At 39.7% G+C, this 19,578-nt stretch overlaps 1 protein-coding gene across 1 annotated transcript in view; it reads right to left on the reverse strand.

Moving 5' to 3' along the window:
• The window catches only part of CCDC150 (coiled-coil domain containing 150), a gene marked incomplete at its 5' end in the record, with an annotated part of 93,055 nt that continues 73,956 nt past the window's right edge, over nucleotides 480–19,578 (reverse strand). Inside the window, 11 exons of the mRNA XM_018066597.1 lie at nucleotides 480–841; nucleotides 1,127–1,246; nucleotides 4,710–4,796; nucleotides 5,845–6,006; nucleotides 6,096–6,164; nucleotides 6,601–6,795; nucleotides 11,836–11,962; nucleotides 12,868–13,037; nucleotides 16,016–16,109; nucleotides 17,176–17,345; nucleotides 18,388–18,516. Of these exons, the coding sequence (XP_017922086.1) occupies nucleotides 728–841; nucleotides 1,127–1,246; nucleotides 4,710–4,796; nucleotides 5,845–6,006; nucleotides 6,096–6,164; nucleotides 6,601–6,795; nucleotides 11,836–11,962; nucleotides 12,868–13,037; nucleotides 16,016–16,109; nucleotides 17,176–17,345; nucleotides 18,388–18,516 (1,437 nt within the window). The remainder of the gene's footprint in view (nucleotides 842–1,126; nucleotides 1,247–4,709; nucleotides 4,797–5,844; nucleotides 6,007–6,095; nucleotides 6,165–6,600; nucleotides 6,796–11,835; nucleotides 11,963–12,867; nucleotides 13,038–16,015; nucleotides 16,110–17,175; nucleotides 17,346–18,387; nucleotides 18,517–19,578) is intronic.

The raw sequence follows: 19,578 nt of genomic DNA on the forward strand, positions 1-19,578 counted from the left end.
TTTCTTATTTATTACCAGCAACTATCATTACTTAACATCAATTAAGCGAGGCATTATGCCAGCTAGTTACATATTTTAGGTCTGGATTAACTAATCCACTACTCTATCTGAAATGAAAAGGTAAAGCTGAATTTATTGCTTACTTTATGGTAAGAGAGAGCTTGGCATAATCTCATGGAGCAGAATTCAGTAACTCTGTAAATGTTAAAGGAAGCTGCAAATACCATCTCTGAGATATCTTATATAAAAAGAGACACAGTTTTATTAAAGGTGTGCTAGTAATTACCTCACATAGAAAAATATATGCTTACTAGACAGTGGGAAAGTTTTTACCTTTTTACAGGTTACTGTATTTTCAGGGATTATCTACTAGATGTTAGACTAGAACATTTCACTGAAAGTCTATCATCCATACCTCATTAAATGCTTTTTGATGAAATTTACTTAGGAAAAACAGCCAAATATCATGCAACAACATCTCCTATCATAAAACACATGAATATAAATTTATTGGGTGGAAAATAGGGAAAGGGACAAAAAAGATGGGATGGTTCTGAATTGATATTGAATAATTCATAAACGGATAAACTTAGGTCCAAAATCCTCAGCCCACATCAAAGACTTCATGTTCTGATGACTGTGGAAACAGGCAAGCCCTAGTTGCTGGACTCAGGCAATCAGGGTGATGAAGCTGTTCTAAGTTGAAGAAGCTGCTCTGTCAAGGACATCACTTTCTCTCTTGTTCAGAGTGGCACTTCTTGGGCACAAGTCTATTTCGTTTATTCTCCCATCGATGCAGAGCAGACTGGTTTGACATGCTGTTGTGCCTTTTATCTTGGTCCTGTTGGAAACAACACACACCCCAAACTGTTCAAAACAACTGCAGAGCTGAGGACCTATATTGTCTTTAAGAAGATTTTTTTTTTCATAAATATAGGTGGTTCTAATCTAGACAGCATGGGAGAAGTAGAACTTTTAAGAAAGAAATTCAGTTCACTGGTTTTCTAAGCAGTACTGTAAAGAAATCTACAAATTAGTGGAGCAAGTAACTGGATGAAGAGATAACTTGTGTAATTAGAAATCTGAGAAGGAACAAATCCAGAATTGCTTAAGACAAATATCCTACCTCTTCCTGCCACTTGTCTTCCCGGGGAAGCCTCTGCAACCGGTTTTTGGTCAGCTCAAGTTGTAGACCGTCAAATCTGCACTTAAACCAGCGGTGAGCTTCTTCTAGGTTAGCTGTTATCTGAATGCACAAACGTTTTTAAAAATTACAATAAAGAAACAATTGTAAGTTTTTTTGTGTGCTACTTTGACTCTTTTTACACTGTATAATGTAAAAACTTAATTTCCCCCCAAGTGGGTTTCACATTAGTGTGAAAGTTTTCTTACTATAGCCAGTTTGAGAGACTTTTTACCTAGCTATTAAAGACTCACATTCTGACTGCATGGTCTTTGCCACCTATTTGCATGTACACATCCTCCTATAGATGAGAGAATTATTTTAGAATGTGAAGTTAAAGAATACATGCAGCCCTGAATTAATAAAATATTGTTAATATTTCCTGGATGTGAAGTGAGGTGAGAGAGGACTCAAATTAAGGCAGGCGTGAAAGTGTCAGATGGCACTGAAAATTAACGTGGTGGTGTGAACCACATTCAGAATTTGAGTTCTGTTCTCTAAGACTAAATACTTCTCCAGAGTCCCTAAACTATAAAGATTAGATTTTTTCTGCTGTGTTTTATGAAAGTAATAGAATAGATTAGCAAGAACACTGGAGTAGCTTAGTGTAAATTGTACTCTTTATTTCCTTTATCAAAATATCTTATACTTTAGCCCCTAAGCACAAACTTCCAAATTATCTTTGTTAGACTTGAAAACAGTCCCTCTAATAGTCTGCCTTTGAAGATGATCTGGAATCAATTTCATTTACTTGACAAATATCTGACTGCCTATATGTGCCTGGCACTCCATTAAGTATTTGGGATATTCTAATATTTTGAACATGGAGCCAACAGGCTTTTATATAAAGGCTGCTTCAAAATGGCTCTACAACATATCCTCTAGAATAAAAAGTAAAATGACTAACTTCCCTCTCTTGATTATTTATGTTTCATAGACAGCATTTTCATGTTTTGACTCAGTTCTCAGAGAGTAGTATATTTCTCTCTTGCTTGAGAAGGCAAATTTGAGAGCAGAGGCTTCATCTGGCTTGTTCATCCTCTAATCTCCAGCACCTAGCACAGCCATAACAGGTCCTCAAATCTGTGCTGTAATGTACCTGTCTCATATTAACTAGGGCACAGTGTGGGTACAAGTGTGAGATAAGAAAACAGAGCTCCCCTTGTCTTTAAATTCTTAGAAAGCCACAAAGTTAAGTGTTCTGCAGTCTGTGCATCCTGATGGTAGACACCTCTCCCACCCAAACGAAACCCCACTTTTCTCCGGCACTCTATCAGAAGTGGAGGGAATGATACTTGTAATGGCATCATACATTATATTTCCTCTTGTATGGTGAATGAGAAGGGCGCTAACGTACATTCAAACTTACTCCGAGCCATCTATCAGAGTAACAATGGTAGGTAACCACTTCCTACTACAGATGTGGTAACTGATGAGTTAAACAATGTAAATGTAACTTAGGCATAGTAAGTGTCACAGTTGGCAAACTCACAACAGGAGTCCATAATCCGTTTAATAAACCATTCTGAAAGTCATACTGTCATGTAATTTAATGGCTATCAAAGGGACAAACTGGCAGCAATGTCACTGTGCTACCTTTAGCCAAAGAAACTCTTCCCTTATCTGGATAATGAGGGGTAGTTGTGGTAGACTAATAATTCCGGAGATCTTTTCCAGTTCTAAAAAAATGTAGGATTTTACAAATAGCTCCTATAAATCAACAACAAAAAACCCAACTGAAAAGTGGGTTTTTGTTTTGTAGACATTTCTACAAAGAAGACATACAGATGGCCAGTAGGCACATGAAAAGATGCACAATATTGCTAATTATTAAAGAAATGCAAAGCAAAACTACAAGAAGATACTACGTCACATTGGTCAGAATGGCCATCATTAAAAAGTCGATAAATAACAAATCCTGGTGAGGGTGTGGAGAAAAGGGAACCCACTTACACTGTTCGTGGGAACGCACACTGGTGCAGCCACTACGGGAACAGTATGCAGGATCCTGAAAAAATCAGAGTTACCACATGATCCAGCAATCCTTCTCCTGGGCATACACCTGGACAAAACTATAATCCCAAATGACACATGCACCCCTATGGTCATAGCAGCACTACGCACAGGAGCCAAGATGTGGAAACAACCTAAATGTCCATCGGTAGCCAAACAGATAAAGAAGATACGGTCCACATACACAATGGAGCATTACTCATCCATAAGGAAGAATGAAATAATGCCACTGGCAACAACACAAATGGACCTAGAGATTATGATACCAAGCGAAGTAAGTCAGAAAGGAAAAAACACCGTATGATAGCACTTATATATGAAATCCAAAATATGACAGAAATGAACATATCTATGAAACAGACTCACAGACATAGAGAACAAATTTGTGGTTACCACGGGGGGAGAAAGTCAGGGACGGAAAGATTCAGAGTTTGGAATTAGCAGATACAAACTAGTATACACAGGATGGATAAACAACAGGGTCCTACTGTATAGTACAGAAAACTAAAGTCAATATTCTATGATAAGTCACAATGAAAAAGAATATATGTATAACAGAAGCACTCTGCTACATAGCAGAAATGACCACAGTTATAAATCAGCTATATTTTAATAAAATTTTTTTAAATTATGATTTTAAGTACCTTCAAAAAGGCCTATTTAAGAGAAATCAAATTCACAAATTAATAAGGTCTACTTTATATTTCTAGTTATTGGTGGTAAAGTGTTTCTACTTTTATTCAGTTCAGTTCAGTTCAGTTGCTCAGTCGTGTCCGACTCGTTGCGACCCCATGAATCGCAGCACGCCAGGCCTCTCTGTCCATCACCAGCTCCCGGAGTTCACCCAAACTCATGTGCATCAAGTTGGTGACGCCATCCAGCCATCTCATCCTCTGTCGTCCCCTTCTTCTCCTGCCCCCAATCCCTCCCAGCATCAGAGTCTTTTCCAATGAGTCAACTCTTCACATGAGGTGGCCAAAGTACTGGAGTTTCAGCCTCAGCATCAGTCCTTCCAATGAACACCCAGGACTGGTCTCCTTTAGGATGGACTGGTTGGCTCTCCTTGCAGTCCAAGGGACTCTCAAGAGTCTTCTCCAACACCACAGTTCAAAAGCATCAATTCTTCGTCGCTCAGCTTTCTTCACAGTCCAACTTTCACATCCATACATGACCTCTGGAAAAACCATAGCCTTGACTAGACGGACCTTTGTTGGCAAAATAATATCTCTGCTTTTGTGTCAAACAATAATCACTAAAATCCAAACACATGCTGGTTTTCCCTTATATCTAGTGGTAGGGACTTGGACTATCAAGTTAATATCAGTATTTCAGTATTCTATGATCGCTCATCAAGACACAGAATCTTAATCTAAAACTATTTGCTCTTTATAACATGTCAGAGGCAATAGTCAATAAGGTATTGGTTCTTGCCTTTTACACTTCTGACAACTGTATTAATGGAGGATTTTACAGAGATTTTTGTGTTTCAGGGTCATTCGTGTGTCTGGCTCACCTGCTCTGATTCCACACTGGCTTCTTTCAGCTTATTCTCCGTCGCCTCTTTACATTTCTTTAGGTGTCTGATAGTTTCTTCCAATTCCTGAAAATGTGATACAAAGATTTTTACAAACTCCCAATGTGCCATATATAGGAGAAAAACCTTCATATTGTAATAAGACAAACCAAATTATGAAAGTATGATAGGATACTTTCTAATACCAGGTGCTACCAGACTACAAGCTAAAAACTTGTTTTCAGTTTAATTGACTGTATACACATTTGTACATGATGAAAGATATTGATTTACTGATTCTCCTGAGGAAAGGTGATTAACACTTCTTTCTAGAACTGAGGGAATAATATTCGTAGCAGACAATCTCTGTTGGAAGGCAAGAGCTTGATGCTCTCCTGAAGTCCCTTTTCAGGAATAAAATATGCTTTTCATTTGGTTGGGGATAGGCAAAAGTCCTGTAATGGCAACAGACAGACAGATCTGAGCTATGGGAAGAACCAAGGAGTCTAAAGTTCCTGAAAGACTATGAAATTCAGAAGTCCTACTCAGTAACTAGTACTTTGCATATGTGAGCCTTCACTTCAGTTCAGTTCAGTCGCTCAGTCGTGTCCCGACTCTTTGCGACCCCATGAATCGCAGCACGCCAGGCCTCCCTGTCCATCATCAACTCCCAGAGTTCACTCAGATTCACGTCCATCGAGTCAGTGATGCCATCCAGTCATCTCATCCTCTGTCGTCCCCTTCTCCTCCTGCCCTCCCGCCAATCCCTCCCTCAATGAAACTAACCCATGCCCGCGGGGCAACCCAAGACAGGCGAGTCATGGTGGAGAGGTCTGACAGAATGTGTTCCACTGGAGAAGGGAATGGCAAACCACTTCAGTATTCTTGCCTTGAGAACCCCATGAACTTAGCTTTTCTTTAAAAATGAGTTTTTTACATTGAAAATGACAATGAGGTGCCATATTCAAAGCTACAGGCTTCTTCCTAGATATGATTCTGAGGTCTTAGCTAAGATGAACAACTTGGAAATTTGTTTTCTTCTCTAGAGCCTAGAAAAGCAATATGCCCTAATGCTGGGTTCAGCACATGGCACTTGCTGGTCATCTCTGAGAGGAATCCTAGGAAGCCTTTTCACCTTGCACCGATCCTCCAGCTCCTGCCTCAGCTTCCGCTCGGCCTCAAGGCGCAGCTCTTGCTGTTTATTCCGTGCTGAGGTATCATACTGGCTCCTGGCCAACAGCTGCATCTCCTTCTGCAGGTTAGTCATTTCAGATACAAATTTCTGGATACTCAGTGACTGTAGGGCACAAAGAGGGAGATGGTTGGCGAACCTGCCCAAGTTTGGGATTTGACATGAATGGTAAACAGTGTGTGGACATCATCTACCTGTTCGTAGTTTTTTTTCTGATACTGATCCTTAATTAGCTCCATTTGCCTCAATTCTGTTTCTATTTGCTGAAAGTAAATGAGGAAATAACATAGAAAGATAATCAGTGGAAAAAAGGGCTTGCTTTTTTTGCCTATAGGATGACAGAAAGAATCCCACATGCGACCCAGTTTTATCAGTTCTTGCTGGGTCTTCTTCCATCTAGCCCACTGACCCCAAGAGAGCCAAGTCCTATACAATCACTGCGGGAGAGACAGCTAGGAGCCAGGATGGGACACTGGCAGCTAATGAGCAGCCAAACATTCACACAGCAGTATCTTTGCCAGAAAAAAAGAGAGTACCCATCCCCTTCAAGGCAGTCTGCCCACGTCCCAGGTGTAGCTATAATTCCCAGAGATCACAGGGTGGTGTTAGAGCTCCGAGACCATCTTCCTCCAACACCACTGCCTGTCTGGGTCCTCATCGATACTAGGAGGTGAGGGGAAACAGGGTTTCTCAGACAACCTTCATCCTCTCCACGTTCTGAGCATTATTCGCCTTGGCGGACAAGTGGAGCTTAATTTGGGCCCTTTGATTCTTTATTTTCTCCTTGCTGCTGTTCAGTAGCTTTTCCAGCTCTGTAACTTTCTGCCGCAGCTCTCGGTTAGTCCGGGACACTTCCACTGATCTGAAGTTGGCTTCATCAAGGGCTTTCTTCATCTGTGGGACACAAAGGGAAAATGAGAACATTTTAACCTTCCATTCAGTAAGAGAAGGTTATGCTTAGCTGTGTCCATATATTTTGTTCTCCTTGGACTATCCTTTTAAAAAGTAGGTTTAGGTAAGGCAGTATCTCAGATATGCAGATGACACCACCCTTACGGCAGAAAGTGAAGAGGAGCTAAAAAGCCTCTTGATGAAAGTAACAGTGGAGAGTGAAAAAGCTGGCTTAAAGCTCAACATTCAGGAAACAAAGATCATGGCATCCGGTCCCATCACTTCATGGGAAATAGATGGGGAAACAGTGGAAACAGTGTCAGATTTTATTTTTGGGGGCTCCAAAATCACTGCAGATGGTAACTGCAGCCATGAAATTAAAAGACGCTTACTCCTTGGAAGAAAAGTTATGACCAACCTCGACTGCGTATTCAAAAGCAGAGACATTACTTTGCCGACTAAGGTCCATCTAGTCAAGGCTATGGTTTTTCCTGTGGTCATGTATGCATGTGAGAGTTGGACTGTGAAGAAGGCTGAGCGCTGAAGAATTATGCTTTTGAACTGTGGTGTTGGAGAAGACTCTTGAGAGTCCCTTGGACTGCAAGGAGATCCAACCAGTCCATTCTGAAGGAGATTAGCCCTGGAATTTCTTTGGAAGGAATGATGCTAAAGCTGAAACTCCAGTACTTTGGCCACCTCATGAGAAGAGTTGACTATTGGAAAAGACTCTGATGCTGGGAGGGATTGGGGGCAGGAGGAGAAGGGGACGATAGAGGATGAGATGGCTGGATGGCATCACTGACTTGATAGATGTGAGTCTGAGTGAACTCTGGGAGTTGGTGATGGACAGGGAGGACTGGGGTGCTGCGATTCATGGGGTCGCAAACAGTCAGACATGACTGAGCGACTGAACTGAACTGAAGAGATTTGTGGAGAAACACTCTCAGTGATTTAACACTAAAAAACACAATCTTTCTTAGAACACATAAACAATATAAATATATGTTCATCATATATTAAGAGCTTGGCTTTTGTATCAGACACTTTGAATCTCAACTTCACCAGTCACTAGTCAAGTAATTTCAGATAATATCCGTAAACCTTGGGTTCATCGCTGGAGAACTGTGTGAATAGGCTACCTCATAGGAGTCATGTAACAGCAAAACAAGGTAGAAAAAGAATATAGAGCCTGACACACACTAATTGCTCAGTGATCATTACCATGCTTTAAGGCTTTTTTTTTTTTTTTTTTTTAAGATTAAGCTCATCTCTGTCACTTGTGATGTCATGTTTGGAGAAGTGAAATGAATTATATCGTAGCTTCTGTAATGGACTTCCTTGGTAGCTCAGCTGGTAAAGAATCTGCCTGCAATGTGGGAGACCTGGATTTGATCCCTGGGTTGGGAAGATCCCTTGGAGGAGGGCATGGCAACCCACCCCAGCATTCTTGCCTGGAGAATCCCCATGGACAGAGGAGCCTGGTGGGCAGCAAAGAGCAGGACATGACCTAGTGACTAAGCACACATGTAAATACCTATCAGCTACTGACTATTACATGCATTCATTTTTAATTGGAATATAAATATTTTTATTATTGCCTTTCTACTGAGGTTTAGTTGATTTATAATATTTTTAGGTATATGAGTGATTAAAATATAGATTATACTCGTTATAATTTTTTTAGATTATACTCCAGCTATATTCCATGTGCTGTATAATATACCCTTATAGCTTATTTATTTTACATAATAATTTGTACTTACTGCTTTTAGAAATTTTAGGAAACTTGTCTTATGGTAAAATAACAGTGGTTATTAACAAAAAAATAATACAACAGGTCCCAAACAAAATGACCTATGCTAAGCCCTATTGTCACCAAACTTAATTAGTTTTGGCTCTCCCAGAAATGCACTCTCAAACCAGTCAGTCAGGAATCATCTGATCAGCATTAGTTGGGTAATCCTGCCATCCACTAAAGGAAGTAAGTTTGCTGTAACCCATCTACTTTTTTGCCTAGTTTAACTCTCTTGTTCCTGCTCCCTTCTGCCTATAAGAGTCTTCCATTTTGTACAACTCCTCGGAGTGCCTTCTACTGCAATCAATGGCATAATGTCCAATTCAAACAGATTTTTGTTCAAATAAACTCAATTTTATTATGCCTCAATTTATCTTTTAACATTACTTAAATCATTTTACAGAGTTCCTCTCCTCCTCTTGGATCCTTGAATTTTTAGGAAGAAGCACCTAAAAAGTACCACTTGATTTTTAGGAAGACGAGGCAGCTGAGAAGGGAGAAGATAGGAAGGTGGTATTCTCTACGGCTGGTAAGTGTTTAACATGTCAAAGAAAGAACCAAAATAATGTTACCTTTTCTCTTTATACTAGCTCATTCCTTCAGCTCCTGAATTCACACTACAGTGTTAGTCTTTTATCACTCAACCAAATTTCTGTTAGACATTCCACCATTACCTCAATCACAGCTTTGTCAAAACTGGGTAAGCCTTAAAAACTATCACTTACTTTGTACTTATGTTCAGTTCAGTTCAGTCACTCAGTCGTGTCCAACTCTTTGTGACCTCGTGAATCACAGCACACCAGGCCTCCCTGTCCATCACCAACTCCCAGAGTTCACCCAAACTCATGTCCATTGAATCGGTGATGCCATCCAGCCATCTCATCCTCTGTTGTCCCCTTCTCCTCCTGCCCTCGACCCCTCCCAGCATCAGAGTCTTTTCCAATGAGTCAACTCGTCGCATGAGGTGGCCAAAGTATTGGAGTTTCAGCTTTAGCATCACTCCTTCCAAAGAACACCCAGGACTGATCTCCTTCAGAATGGATCTCCTTGCAGTCCAAGGGACTCTCAAGCGTCTTCTCCAACACCACAGTTCAAAATCATCAATTCTTCGGCGTTCAGCTTTCTTCACAGTCCAACTCTCGCATCCATACGTGACCACTGGAAAAACCATAGCCTTGACTAGATGGACCTTTGTTGGCAAAGTAATGTCTTTGCTTTCGAATATGCTGTCTAGGTTGGTCATAACTTTCCTTCCAAGGAGTAAGCGTCTTTTAATTTCATGGCTGCAGTCACCATCTGCAGTGATTTTGGAGCCCCCAAAAATAAAGTCTGACACTGCTTCCACTGTTTCCTCATCTATTTTCCATGAAGTGATTGGAGCAGATGCCATGATCTTAGTAATTACTTTTCATATATTTTCCAATTTAATCCTCTAAACCACCTAGGAAAGTAGTTGTGATGATTTCCATCTTATGATCAAGGAAACATTCAGAAGTTCCATTTTATGATTAAGGAAACAGACTCAAAAGTTCAGTCATCTGCACAGACAGTAAATTACCACATTGCTTTCAAGAGGCAGAGCTGAGGCACTTAAATAGCGCACCCTGATGCCACTTCTCTGGCTAACTGCTCAAGACAGCACACTCATACTACTGTTCTTTGGTCTCCTGCACAAGTTCATGATCTTCACTGATTCCTGTTAAAAGGGTTTAAACTAAGTATTCTGAACAACTATCTCTGATTAAAGGTATCTTTAATTTCAGTGTCCATTTTTGTTTCCCACAGAAATTGTTTTTATTATAATATTTATACAGTGCTTTTGCAATTTACATAGTACCATATAAAAAGTTGAATCTGATTTTTGTGACTGCTCCTTGTAAATTGCAAAGCAATGCACTCAATCTGGCAAAATACAGACCAGCCACTCCAGCTAAGTCTTGGAATTATTTTAATTACTCCCTCCCCTTTGCTTTTGATACATTTTGTGTGTTTGATTTTTCTATTACAAGTGGCTTTTTTATTTAATTATTCTCTACTTTCAACAGAACCGCTTTTCTTGGCCCTAATCATCCGAAGCCCGAAGTAACTGCTCTAGTTCCCATGAGCCTCCATGTTTCTGGTTTATCTTCATTATTACTTACTTTCCACTGCCAACAGACTAACCTACTTAAAACTGTGCTTACATCCTTCTCAGAAACCTACAGTGCTTTAATTTTACCTAACAGTTTCCAGCCAATATTCTGGTAGTTAAGACCATCTACCAGCTGGTTTCCTCTAGGCTAGCCCTTCTTTCCGGAGAAGGCAATGGCACCCCACTCCAGTACTCTTGCCTGGAAAATCCCATGGACAGAGGAGCCTGGTAGGCTGCAGTCCATGGGGTCGCTAAGAGTCGGACACAACTGAGCGACTTCACTTTCACTTTTCACTTTATGCATTGGAGAAGGAGATGGCAACCCATTCCAGTGTTCTTGCCTGGAGAATCCCAGAGATGGGGGAGCCTGGTGGGCTGCCTTCTATGGGGTCGCGCAGAGTCTGACATGACTGAAGTGACTTAGCAGCAGCAGCAGCAATAGCCCTTCTTTCTCAGAAATTTCCTAGTCTCTGCTTTAATCAAGACAGGTAAATGCTTTTCCTTTGCTCACATATGCTGTTCATTTTTCATTTGGTTATCCTCTTACATAGCGTGTCCTATCCCTGCAAGCTCTGCCAGTCTCAGTCCTGTACTTTGGTCAAGCTTCCCTCCTCCTCCTATCACCCAGCCAGCCTAAAACAAACTCCCTTACTCTGCATTCATTTAAAATTGTACATAGCTTCTAAATATCAGAGAGTCTTCTGACGTCTTCCCTACTTGTCTCATGTAACAGTGGAGGTGACAAATAAGGGGTCATTTAGTATAGACCACGTCTTCTACTGTTTTTAGATAGGCCTCTCAGGAGAAGGTAGGTGCATGATGGATGGTAGTGAAGTGGACTGAGGAGATAGGTGACTTGCTATCTGTATAGCAGATGGCAGTCTCCTCCCTTCTCTTTACCACTCAAGTTACTATTCTCCAAGGGGAAGACTATCATCAAGGCATTCCTTCACTGGGCAGATAACTGTATACCAAACAGCATACAGCTGCATCCCACTTGCTGGTGAAAGGAGAATTAGAAGCGCTGAAGAACAACTGCAGCCATTCTCAGGAATCCTCCAGCGGGCAACCACCTAGAGGAAGGATGTTATGTGTCTTTTGTCGTGTGCCTCCATACCTCAGTCACCTCCCGCTGTGCTGCCTTCTTGGCAGTTTCTCTCTCAATTTGAAACTGCTTTCTTAGAGCATCTATGCGTTCAGCATGCAATTCTGCTTCTATTTTGGATTCTTCACTCATCCGTTCTCTGTTTTGAAAAAGAGAGATGTTAAAGCACCTTTAGAAAGCATCTTAGGCAGTATGATTTACAACTGAGCAGATCAGTCACCATGTAAAATCACTGATCTGGAACTCATTAACAGAAAGAAAAATAAGCATTTACCTATAGCCTTAAAAAACAAAGTCATTAATATAAAGAGATCCACCCTTAAGAGTGAAAACACATATTCTTTTAACCAATACTGAATAGTTCGGAGCCAGCAGTATTTCACCAGAATATACAATTTGTACAGATTACAAACATGAAAAATACCCTCTTAGCTTTAGCTTATATAAACATGCTCTGCTATATCAATATGTTCACTACCTGAAAGCAATAAAGATCTATGGGCATAATATATTTCCCTTGGGTATAAATTTTCATGGGATGTTGTTAATATCTAAATCATATCTGCCTAGATACAGTTTAAGAAAAAAACTCTAGTGGCTTGACTTGAAACAGAAGGATTTGAGCTAACTAATCTCAGGGCAAAATGGGAAACAATTAATGGTCGAGCATCTGCTTAAATGGAATTATCCCACTCCTGGAGGGGTTATTTCCATTCAGGCTTCTGTTGTTCCTTTTCCAAGTCATGCCTTTGAAGGATACATAAGCATCTGATAGAAAAGGTTTGGCAAAAATGTGTATGTGTCCCTCCCGAATTGGTTTAACCTTCATATACAGAAGATTAACACCAGATGAGGGAAGAGCTGAAGAGGAGCGTATCCCAGCCAGCATCCTCTGCTGTTTAGCTACGCCTGTCTCCTTCAACGTGGTTCTACAGGAGGACCAGCTCAAAGTAGGGAAAAAGCTTTAACTGGTTTATGTGAATGAGCCAGACTTACTCTCCCAGAGGCTCTTCCCTAATTTCACTGTGACTATACTGCTCTTACTTAAAGGTTTCCAAATTCTGTCGCTCAAGTTCTTTGCTTTCCAATTTCTCTTGAACATGGTCAAGCTTTGTTTGTAGGTGATTATTTGTCTGGAGAGCTTGCTCCAGGCTCATAGCCAGTTTCCTGTTGTCTTCTCTAGCTACATCTAGAGCTTTCTGCAGAGGTTCCATCTGAAAGAGAAGATTGTTTTTAATCTTGTTGTTCTACTTACTGTAAAAGATACTAGAAGTACATAACACTGTATATTCCCTCCTTAAACTTTGGAACAATAATTATTTGGAACCAGAAACAAAGACTCCAGATGCCTGGGATATGTATGTGAGAACTTATTACAGACAGTGCTTAGCAGACTCTTAGAAGGTGATGGGAAGGGCATGCTCCGCTGGTCACTAGAGAGTTTTTGAAAACAGAACCAACTTATTTATCCTAATTTCTAAAATTTTAAATTAGTTAAATTCCCCTTTTTGATTCTTTAACCTCACTGCCTACAGAGATAAGAACTGGCAACTGCTCCTTGTATATTTCTCTAGAAAAAGCTTATTCATATGAAATATCCCTATGTATTTAACATGTGTGCATATGTGTAGATACATATTTATATATGTATATACCTATGAACTTATATATATATACGTATATACCTATGGCTTCCCTGGTGGCTCAGAGGTTAAAGCGTCTGCCTCCTATGTGGGAGACCCAGGTTCGATCCCTGGGTCGAGAAGATCCCCTGGAGAAGGAAATGGCAACCCACTCCAGTATTCTTGCCTGGAGAATCCCATGGATGGAGGAGCCTGGTCGGCTACAGTCCACAGGGTCGCAAAGAGTCAAACACGACTGAGCGAGTTCACATTCACATACCTATAACGCATGTGTTTCCTTATTTGGTAGGACTACCCTACTTCTAACTGAAGTTACGTTATTTTCTAAGCCCTTTAACATTTGCAATCCCTTATGCAAATCAAGACCATCCCCATGGAAAACAAATGCAAAAAAGCAAAATGGCTGTCTGGGGAGGCCTTACAAATAGCTGTGAAAAGAAGAGAGGCAAAAAGCCAAGGAGAAAAGGAAAGATATAAGCATCTGAATGCAGAGTTCCAAAGAATAGCAAGGAGAGATAAGAAAGCCTTCTTCAGTGATCAATGCAAAGAAATAGAGGAAAACAACAGAATGTGAAAGACTAGAGATCTCTTCAAGAAAATCAGATACCAAGGGAACATTTCATGCAAGGATGGGCTTGATAAAGGACAGAAATGGTATGGACCTAACAGAAGTAGAAGATATTAAGAAGAGGTGGCAAGAATACACAGAAGAACTGTACAAAAAAGATCTTCATGACCCAGATAATCATGATGATGTGATCACTCATCTAGAGCCAGACATCTTGGAATGTGAAGTCAAGGGGGCCTTAGAAAGCATCACTACGAACAAAGCTAGTGGAGGTGATGGAATTCCAGTGGAGCTGTTTCAAATCCTGAAAGAAAGTGCTGCACTCAATATGCCAGCAAATTTGGAAAACTCACCAGTGGCCACAGGACTGGAAAAGGTCACTTTTCACTCTAATCCCAAAGAAAGGAAATGCCAAAGAATGCTCAAACTACCGCACAATTGCACTCATGCTCAAAATTCTCCAAGCCATGCTTCAGCAATACGTGAAACGTGAACTCCCTGAGGTTCAAGCTGGTTTTAGAAAAGGCAGAGGAACCACAGATCAAATTGCCAACATCCGCTGGATCATCAAAAAAGCAAGAGAGTTCCAGAAAAACATCTATTTCTGCTTTATTGACTATGCGAAAACCTTTGACTGTGTGGATCACAATAAACTGTGGAAAATTCTGAAAGAGATGGGAATACCAGACCACCTAACCTGCCTCTTGAGAAACCTGTATGCAGGTCAGGAAGCAACAGTTAGAACTGGACATGGAACAACAGACTGGTTCCAAATAGGAAAAGGAGTATGTCAAGGCTGTATATTGTCACCCTGCTTGTTTAACTTATATGCAGAGTACATCTGAGAAACACTGGACTGGAAGAAACACAAATTGGAATCAAGATTGCTGGGAAATATCAATAACCTCAGATATGCAGATGACACCACCCTTATGGCAGAAAGTGAAGAGGAGCTAAAAAGCCTCTTGATGAAAGTGAAAGAGGAGAGTGAAAAAGTTGGCTTAAAGCTCAACATTCAGAAAACGAAGATCATGGCATCTGATCCTATCACTTCATGGGAAATAGATGGAGAAACAGTGGAAACAGTGTCAGACTTTATTTTTTTGGGCTCCAAAATCACTGCAGATGGTGACTGCAGCCATGAAATTAAAAGACACTTACTCCTTGGAAGAAAAGTTATGACCAACCTAGATAGTATGTTCAAAAGCAGAGACATTACTTTGCCGACTAAGGTCCGCCTAGTCAAGGCTATGGTTTTTCCAGTGGTCATGTATGGATGTGAGAGTTGGACTGTGAAGAAGGCTGAGCGCTGAAGAATTGATGCATTTGAACTGTGGTGTTGGAGAAGACTCTTGAGAGTCCCTTGGACTGCAAGGAGATCCAATCAGTCCATTCTGAAGGAGATCAGCCCTGGGATTTCTTTGGAAGGACTGATGCTAAAGCTGAAGCTCCAGTACTTTGGACACCTCATGCGAAGAACTGACTCATTGGAAAAGACTCTGATGCTGGGAGAGATTAGGGGCAGGAGGAGAAGGAGACGACCCAGGATGAGACGGCTGGATGGCATCACGGACTCAATGGACGTGAGTCTGAGTGAACTCCAGGAGATGGTGATGGACAGGTAGGCCTGGCGTGCTGCGATTCATGGGGTCGCAAAGAGTTGGACACGACTAAGCAACTGAACTGAACTGAACTGAACTTTAACATTTGCAATCCCTTATGCATTAACATATAAAAAGAATGTAGACCATATAAGAGAAAAAGAATTAGGCATAATTATGGTCCTGGTTTGCCAAACGACTCACTGCAAGATTATAAACCAGTTTCCCATTTGGGAATATGTATTGTTCAAAACTCAGACTTGAATGGGAAGGAAATTTACCTGATTATTTTCCTCCATTTTTCCCAAACAGTGATATCCCAATTAAAAAAAGAAAAAAAAAACCACTAACATTATCATCTATAAAATCCTGGCTTCTACCTCACTGTTGTGCTGGGCATCCACGACAAGCATTCTGGCCTGCCACTGGTCCACTTCTGCTTCCAGCTTCTGTACCCGCTGTTGATTTAGAGCCCTGAAGATGGAGAGCACAAAGAAAGTGACCACTTTCTAGAAATGGAAAGAACCATCTAGAAATGATACCACTGCGATGTACAGGGCACTCTTCCAGGAAGTCAAAATGGCATTAGATCATGGGCTACAGATGCTCAGAATATCTGAGAACTGGCAGGTGATAAATCTGCAGCCTCAGCGTCAGAGTAAGAGACTAATTCTCCTGGGAATTAAAAATTTGTCCCATCTCTATGATTCAATTTTGTTTGGTATATTAAACTATCAGTACATATTAATGACTAAGTTAAAAGCTGGCATTTTCTACTCTCTCTCTATATATATCATTGGCACAAAAACGTATCACCTCTAGATGGACTAGCTTACTCTTGAGATTTCTGCTTTTTACCTAGAATTTTACTGTGAACAGTAAACTGTTTTTTAATACCATCCCCTTGATTTAAGTGCAGAGGTAACACTGATTCATAAAGTAAAAAAAAAAAAAAAAATTAGCATGATGAAGAATATAAAAGTCCCTAATTCTCCCTTAACACAGAGGCAATATGTACCAGTAATACATCATACTTAGAGGCCTTATTAAACTCAAACCATTTGTTAATTAACCTAAATGGGAAATGTGCATGTAATTTTTGAAACATTCAAAGGAGTTTTCTTATAACTGAAAGCAGTTCTCAGAATGATTCCTCTAAAATAATTTATTAAATAGTATATTAATAAATGGATAATTAATTCAAAATAAAGTAGATGCCTGGCTTTAATAATCTTGACCATTACTATTCTGTAGACCCAAGGGCAGGTTTAAATGGTGTAGAAAACAGCAAGGACAAGACAGCATTTATCACATGAATTGCTGGAATACATATTCATTTACACCACTACAAAATATGTGAATTTTTGGATATCATTTTTATAATTCCAGATTCTCCCAAATTTGCTAATTCTTTAAATACCATTGTACTACTTTTTTCACAAAGGAAGTAACATAAAGTGACTGTTTCTTGATCACACACTGTTCCTTATACAACACAGCAGAAAATTACAAGTACAAAGACAAAAATAATCTCTGGTACCTTTCTTTCTTGAGGCCTGCAATCTCTGAATCCCTCCGGCCAAGCTCTATCTGCACTTTTTCCAGAGCACCTTGCATCTTACTGTGAGAAGCCAACACATTCTCCAACATGATTGTCACTTTGCAGTTGTCTTCTTTGGCTTCTGCCAGTTGTCGCTGAAAGTTTCCCACCTAACAGAAGACGAAATAAGACAATGTTTTGATCTGGTCTAGTTATTCTGCTGCTGCTGAGGCCTGTGACTGCTAGAAGAGTATCGAAACCAGGTCTGGTACAATGCTAAGAGGATTCAGTGTGTGTGTATATATAAATATATATTTTTTCTTTTTTAACCAAAGCAGTTTTAAATAAACAAGAGAATATAAAATTCTTCTTAAATTCATTTACAATTCCACAGAGATTTTCCGTAGATAGGTGTGAGGTATGCTTCTACGATGTTTTATTTTTAATTAGAGGATAATTGCTTTAAAGTATATTTTATTTTTATTTTGTTTATTAAGTTATTCTGACTTTGAGAAAAAGAAAACTAGACCCAGATCCTATGGCTCCAATGAAAAACTCTGCAGTGCTTCCTGACTACTGTCATATCCCAGCACACACATCAGTATTAACCAGAGACATAAAGACCGACAACTTCTTGGATCTCGAGGTAGTCCCAGGGTGGCCCATACAGGCCCTGCTCAGCTAATCTTATCATGGGCTCAGAAGAAGCTAACACCTCCGAAGCCCATCAGAATTATCTGAGGGAAAAAAGAACATAAGGGAGAGTGGGAGCCGCTGAAGAATGGTGTAAGTCACAGCCCTCGTCAGAGGGGAAGGAGTCTGGGATGTGACCTCTCCTCCCACCGAGAACACACACTGTTAAGCAGAAAGCATTTGGTGATTTAACACAGAATCATAACAATGTTTTATCACATTAATAAGACATAAGTAGGTGGTTATTATTACCAAGGTCAGATGTGTTTCAACAAAAAAAAAGCAGACTTTTGATTAAGAAAGAAAAAAAACACATTGTGAGTTAAATCTATTTTTAAGGGAAGTATTTTAAAGTTTTTCTAAAGTTATCTTTCCTTTAGAAAAGAAAATTCTCATCTGATCAATCTTCTTTGTTTTTTTTTAAAACTAAAGGTAACAAGAAATGAAAGAATGTGGCTCATGAAAATTTCAAAAGCGCTTCATGTCAGTTAAAGAGTTCACAAAGGCGTGATGTCTTGCCTTCTTGTTCTCCCTGTCCTCCAGAGTTTCAAGGTCCCCTTTCAACTTCTGACTCTCTTTCAGGGCTGCATCACGACCCTTCACTGCTTGTGAAAGCTCCGCTTCATTCTTTTCAAGAAGGGATTTCACCTTAGCAGAAAGAAAGAAACGATAATAAATGACTTTCTTAAAGCACAATCAATCAGCAGTTAGAATGTCCTCTGCTTAGTTGCTCAATCTTGTCTGACTCTTTACGACCCCATCGACTGTTAGCCTGCCAGGCTTCTCTGTCCATGGGGATTCTCCAGGCTAGAATACTAGAGTGGGTAGCTACTTCCTTCTCTAGGGGATCTTCCCAACCCAGGGATTAAACTCAGACCTACTGTATTGCAGGTGGATTCTTTACCATCTGAGCCATAAGGGAAGCTCTGGTTAGAATAAGACATAGCAATTTAGAAGCCAAATTTAAAATGTTTAATTAAACATGCTTATCTATAACTGCAAAAAAAAAGCCCAAAAAAACTAGCTCTAGTAGCTGTTTTTCCCCTTAAAACTACAAAGGAAAATAAATGTTAATATATACGTACAAATCTCTAATATATATGTCAATATGAAAGGCCTGGAATGAGGGATATGGGAGATAAGACTATGATTATGATGGCTATTATATGGCACAAGGAACTCTTCTCAATACTCTGTAATGACCTATATGGGAAAAGAGTGGATATATGTATAACTGATTCACTTTGCTGTTCACCAGAAACTAACATAACACTGTAAATAAACTATATACCAATAAAAACTTAAAAATACTAAAAAAAGAAAAACAAAAAAACCCTCTGATGGTAAGATGAAAACTGGGGGAGAAATTGGTTCTCACAGAATTTGAAAATATGATGTAAATTAACAAAGTACATAATAAAAGCAGGTAAGTATCAAATAGTATCAAGAAAATAGTTATAAAAGTATTCTAAATAGTGTTCTAATCCTAATTAAAATTATTACCATTTTACATCCCTGAAACACTTTCAGTGTATCTACACAATCATTTCAGATCATCATACTATCTTAAATACTACTCTTAAAAAAAAAAAGATTCTATCTTAAAATAATTAGACTCACAGGATGTCACAAAATTAGTGACAGTCCCACATACTCTTCACCCTGCTTCTAATAATGACATCTTTACATCTTCACAATCTTACATGATTG

This window comes from Capra hircus, chromosome 2 (assembly GCF_001704415.2).
Source record: "Capra hircus breed San Clemente chromosome 2, ASM170441v1, whole genome shotgun sequence".
In the NCBI taxonomy this organism is placed as follows: domain Eukaryota; kingdom Metazoa; phylum Chordata; class Mammalia; order Artiodactyla; family Bovidae; genus Capra; species Capra hircus.